Source organism: Rhipicephalus microplus, chromosome 2 (genome assembly GCF_043290135.1).
Source record: "Rhipicephalus microplus isolate Deutch F79 chromosome 2, USDA_Rmic, whole genome shotgun sequence".
NCBI lineage: Eukaryota > Metazoa > Arthropoda > Arachnida > Ixodida > Ixodidae > Rhipicephalus > Rhipicephalus microplus.
The window spans coordinates 245,355,892-245,361,891 of NC_134701.1; the positions used below are offsets into that span (position 1 = coordinate 245,355,892).

A 6,000-nucleotide genomic window follows, 5' to 3' on the forward strand; every position below is an offset into this window, starting at 1 on the left:
ACTGTGCATGGTCAGCCAGCAATCGGTGTAGTAAAAATGCCCTGAAAGAAAAAAAAAAGTATTTATAATTACAATTTGTTGTTGGCAAAAGATACCAAACCTGAAAATTTATAAGGAACCTGAAACTGCACGTGTGGTCATACAGCAGGTAGAGAGCTTGGGCACCTTTCTTTTCTCTCTCTTTTCTTCTTTGATAGGCACAAAGACATATAATCCACCTCTATAATTGCAAGACTTTTCATTTTAATAGAAACAAACACCTTTGTTTCCCTTGCACTTTTTTGCAGCAGTGCAGCAGTTGCCATGTACAGTTGCTTGACTAAATATCGACCTCCTCAGTTTCGTCAACCCTTTCTTGCAGCTTGAATTGCTGGATGTTTTGGTATGACAACTTAAAAAGACAAATTTTTATATATTTACTGCTGCCTCCTTTTTCACCCGAGCTTTGCTAAAGACCACACTTCTTCATTCATAGACCTCCTTCACTAAAGTAATAAGCATCTTTGCTTTCCTTGTTTGTGTGGCGTTAAAAAAATGTCATACCATGCACCCCTTGCTGTCAGGAGAATGAACTGTTGCACAGCTATAGACTGCTATCACCAAATTTATGATACCAATTGTTTTATTTAGAGGTGCAGGCCAGAAAGAAAAAAATTACAGCATATCCACGAGGTGAATGATGACGAGTGGAGTAAAGCGGACAGACGGACGGACACACGGGTAGAGGCTTCCGCCCACTCATCATTATCCATTCCGTGGATATGGTGTGACACCGTTTTTATTGACGTGCAATGCAATGCAACTGGCTATACGACAGCGACGACACGGGACATACGACCCACGGCATAAGGGTCGCCCCTAAAAATTGCAATTTTGTTAAGGGAATTTCATTCGTAGATACATGTGTTCTGCATGTGTACCAAATGGAAACGACAACTGCAAGTGTGATCAAAGCTTGTTACACTTATGTTTGCTGCTAACTCCCCCTTTCCACATATTGAAGTAACGACATGCTTTATTTTAGATTAGAAAAATGAGTGCCGAATAGCATTTCTAATATACTGTGATTCTCTTTTTGTTACTATCACACTTCATGGGCAATACATTTTGCAGGTGGTCACAATATACGAGAAGGGTGATCGAGTGAAATACCTCACGCTGTGCCTCGAGGACGAGGACTATGACACCGCGTTAGCCGCTGCTGGAGCATTGGCCATGCTTACATCAGTCAGCACTGACGCCTGTCGTAAAGTGGTGGAGGTAAGTCTATTGTCAGGGAAGACTATGGGATGATTGTTGTCCAATGGCACCTGTAGAGCAGAAGTTGACAACTTGCCACTTGCAGTTTTTCTTTAATAGTTCAGAAGAAAAGGTGGATGTCTCAACATATCAGTATGTGCGAAATACTAGTATGGAGCCATAGTGTGAAATTCGTGGTGCTGGTTGCATATAGTTGCTGAAGGTTTAATATATACTGGAGTTTCGATAATCGGTTTGTCATCTTAAGCGTGAACAAGGAAATTCTTTTAAAAAATGTCCCCACTTCCCAGAAGGGAATCTTGAGGAAATGCGAATTCATTGCGTAGCATCCATAATGGTATTTTGTACGTGAGAACCCAGCGTTAGAAGAATAATGTTTTTTTTCTCACTCCGTGCAGCCAATAGCCCTGTTCGCCACACGTGACATTTCTTTGTAGCGAAAAACTCGGGATGCATTTCCAGCAGCAGTAGCTAGCGTGCACGGTTAAAAAATACTATGAAGTGAACAAAACAAACAGCGTTCTCGGCTTGGCATTTCACAGAGGCACCTCGAGCTGTTGCTGGCAGCTGCCGACGCCGAAGCGTGACATGGTTGGGGCTCCAGTTGCTAGGGGCGTCCACGTCCACAGCTGCTGCTATGGGAGAGGGTGGTGGACGGATCCCGACGGACACCTGATATAGCCCGACTAAGAAATGCATTCGCATTTAAAAATTTTCCCTTCTGCTTAGGGTATTCAACTATGCATCTTTAATCATTAGCAGACATTCTTTAGTCTTGCTGCGAATAGGCACTCAGCTCTATAGGTCGGCAGACCCGAATCGAGCCACGAGTCCGAGGGGAATGCAGAGTAATATTTTGGCGAGTTTGAGTATGATTGAGTCTGACCAAGATAAGTTTCAGCGAGTCCGAGTTGGTATGGATTAAAATAGTTTTGGTAAGCCATAAAAGCATAATATATATTTTGAGCGAGCCGAAGTGAGCTCCACTTTTTTCTCTCTTTTTTTTTTACCGATGCTCTCCTTTGTATTGGCCACTGCAGGAGCGAGTTCGTGAAAAAATGCATGCGCAGGTCAAGGACTGGGAGGACATATTTGGCGGCCTGGCGGCTCACCAGGACGAGGGCCTCCAGCACCGTGGCATCTGCATCCTGCACAACCTGGTGCACTCCACACGAGAAGTGGCAGAGAAGCTGGTCGACACTAAGGTACTGGAAGTCCTCCTTGCAGTCAGCCAGATCGAAGGGACAGCCAGCAGCGAGAAGGTGAAGAAACTGGCTCAAGAAACGCTGAAGAAGGCTGAGGAGTGGAAACTCATAGAGAAGTCCGAACAGCCTTCTGATGGCGACGACGTCGAGTAAAATGTCTCAAGGTTTAGACGACACATGGTGGACGTTGAAGACGGGGGAGAATAAACTCATTTTGTATGTATCTTTGCAAAAATACAGCTTGGTTGTTAACCACTGTTGTAGTTAAGCTAGAAGATGCGGGTATCATTGCTGGCCATGGCAGCCACTTTTTAGTGGGGGTGCAAAGTGAAAGAACACTTACAGACGTCAAAATTAATCTGGACTTCCTACTATGGCGTGTCTCACAATTATATTGTGGTTTTGGCAAGTTGAGCCCCCGCAATTTACTTTACTTTGGTTGTTCTTAAACTGCTCTCGACCAGTCATCAATAAATATTTCAAATCTCTGTTTTTACTACTGCTGTGAGTGATGTGTTTAAGGGAGTGTTGCCTATTTGTCTCTATTTCAACATCCTTTAAAGCTTAACTGAGTTGTGTGCAAAAATTGAAGTACAAATCATTCTAAAATCTAATCATTTCTTCCACTGTATGTGTTCTCGTAACCGCTTATACATGTCTGTTTTTTGCGATAAACTTTCAGTTGTTAGTGTGCGCTGTGTCCAGCTGTCTTCCTTTTGTACTTCAATTTTTGTACGCAACTTAGTTAAGATGAATTACCAACTCGCCCAGCAGTCAATGCTTTAAAGCTTACCTCTGTGTGCACAGACATGATTCACGAAGGAGCCTCGACAGTGCTACTTGTCAACAGAAACTGCTACTCGAAAGTGCTCCTCTATGACATTTGCATTCATCTGTGAATCACTTAGCTTCATATGTAACACTTAGCTTCAATTGCAACAACAGGACAGATCTAATCTAAGCTTGTGAATCCAGATGACACACTTGGGGAGAGAGGAATCCCGATTAGGACTTTGTGTGGTTTTCTAGGAAAAACCTGTCGGCACGCTGTCATCTCAGATTTTAAAAACTATGTGGTGTGTCCGTAAAAAAGCAGGATTGAACTTTTTTTTTTATTCACAAGTATGTGGCCATTCTGCATTAACGCAGCAATTCCAGGAACTTTAAAGGCTCACTGCAATGCAGAAACTGGAATATGGCCTTTTGAATGGCCTGGGCTAATTCGTGGTGCCATCATTTCATGACCCTTTCCCATCTAGAAAAGAGCAAGGAGTCTGAAAAATTGAGATGGGGCTCTTGGGAGGCTGGGGAGGTTTCGTGATGAAATGCTTTGTCATGAAGTTCATGGGAGGAATTTGGCTTGGCGGACTGTCACGACTTTTTGCCGTTGACAGGTGTCTCGACTGCTGGATCACCTTGAACTTGCTTTCATTTTTCCCAAAGCAATTTGTGCCACTCAAGAACACTTAATAGCACCCATAAACACACTTGATCATTTCACGAGTCCCACATGCCGTTTTACTAAGTTTGAAGTAAAACTTCACCACATAACACTGCTTTAAGCTTTTACTAAATTCATTTCATGGATGACAAGACACCTTGACAGAGGTTCACTTTAAACTCCATCTGCATTCCACGAAGGCTTGGAGGCTACTCGTGCGCTGGTAGCGAAGTCCCCGCTCCTTTACCTACTTCGGGCTGCAAAGATTAGTCCTACTACTTCCTAGATAAATTCTGTATTTCCACATGCACCTTTCAATGAAGATGAGCACTTATACAAGTTGCTATCTGTACAATACTAACTGCATCTTGGGATGGCACAAGACTGGTTCACCCGACAGGTCTCGGTTTGTACAATGCAAAAAAAATGCTAAGATATGCGTTTGCTTGTATTTCAAAAGTTTAATTTTGCTATTAAGGCTGCCGTATAGCCGCATTATTTGAAACCAGGCTTTTTATGCTATCTAAAAATTCCATTGCAGTTTGCGTGCTACAGTTCCGCACATCAATACCACGAAAACGAGTGCGCACAGGAAGTTCCACATGACGTATGCAGTAAGTCAAATATATTTTTTTTCTTTTACCATGTAGTACAACGAAACACATCTGCAAACCAAATTTATTCATGTGCCATTTAGCTTTGATTACAACTTTTCGAGATTAAAACATTACAACAAGAGTCATTGCAAAAACTTAGCAGCATTTTGTTAAAGTGGCACTGAAAATGGCAAATACCAGTGAATTGTATTACATCAAAGAATAAAGCAAAAAACAGAGCAAGGAAGAAAAAAAGATAAAATTATAACAGGTTATAAAATCTGTACAGCTAAACAAAGCAATGTAAGCATAGATAGTGGGCCTTGATTTTGTTGACAAGTAAAGCTGCTATCTGGTACAAAGAAGAAAAAAAGAAAGCCTCTCGGAAAGGTGGTAAAGACGGTTATTAAAGAATAGTTACACACTCTATAAAAAGCGTCGATAGTGTGTCAAAGACTAAGCACAGAAAAAAAGAAAAGGCCGTAGAAACGTAAGGGAGTCGTTAAAAGCACAACAAGCTCCGATCCAAGACGATAACACGACTTCCACAATGCCATGATTGTGTTGGTGCAAGTGCTAGGCACAGAAGAATGGGTTTCTCCGCAAGACAACACGTGTCAACACGCACACAACGTTCGTAATAGTATATATGTATAGAGTATACGGTAAACTTGCGCACAACCACACGAGAGTGTTGACATGATGTGCAAAAAACACCTCTCACAGGGATGTGAGGGAAGGTTATAAAAGGGCTACGCGATAAAAGGGCTCAAGTTTTCTTTTTTTTCTGTTTAACGGCGAAGCAAAGCACAAGACGCCTCTACTCTCTGCAAGGGTCAACAACTGGAATGTTAGAGTGCGATGACATCGAAAGGAAGTACGACGAGAAGACCCTGCTCTAACGAGTTAAAATAATGCCTGCCGTGTACCCATTGGAAGATAGGAGTGCCAGAAAATCAGACTAAACTAAATGTACTCTATTACGGTCACACCTACGGCCTGACAACTAGCGCGGGAGTGCTGGTCTGGGCCAGTTCTGCCAGGCTGGCAATTCGAGCCAATCTGTTGGATTGTGTAACATCATTGTGAACTCATCAAAGAGTTTGTCGATGTGGCAGATTTCGAGAGCATACAGATTAGCAAGCAGAAAAAAAAACTAACAAAAACAGCAGTTTTCATGAACGTATACCATACCATAACAAATGACTAGAACTAAAAAAAAAATGGAGAGTTTAAAATTTACACTCACTATGTGCATGGTTACCAAAATCGAAAGAGAAGAAGTTGTAGCCAAGTGAGAACATGCTCTAAGGCAGCTACTGGCCAACGGTGACGCAAGCGCCATTTTAAAAAGAGTGCTCATTCCTGTAGGGAACAGCCCCGTCACATTGCATTATACAAAACATTATGCAACTCAGTAGCTTCCTCACTTGATGCGAGAACAATGAAAAAAGAAAAAAAGAAAATGCAGATCTGTCTGGGAAGGCTGGTATCACAG

General features: G+C 42.2%; 1 protein-coding gene across 1 annotated transcript in view; it reads left to right on the forward strand.

The window, feature by feature from the left end:
- The window catches only part of unc-45 (unc-45 myosin chaperone), a 42,530-nt gene extending 39,842 nt beyond the window's left edge, over nucleotides 1-2,688 (forward strand). Inside the window, exons 19-20 of the mRNA XM_037421289.2 lie at nucleotides 1,114-1,260; nucleotides 2,331-2,688. Of these exons, the coding sequence (XP_037277186.2) occupies nucleotides 1,114-1,260; nucleotides 2,331-2,618 (435 nt within the window). The 3' untranslated portion in view covers nucleotides 2,619-2,688. The remainder of the gene's footprint in view (nucleotides 1-1,113; nucleotides 1,261-2,330) is intronic.
- The last annotated feature ends 3,312 nt before the right edge of the window (nucleotides 2,689-6,000 follow it).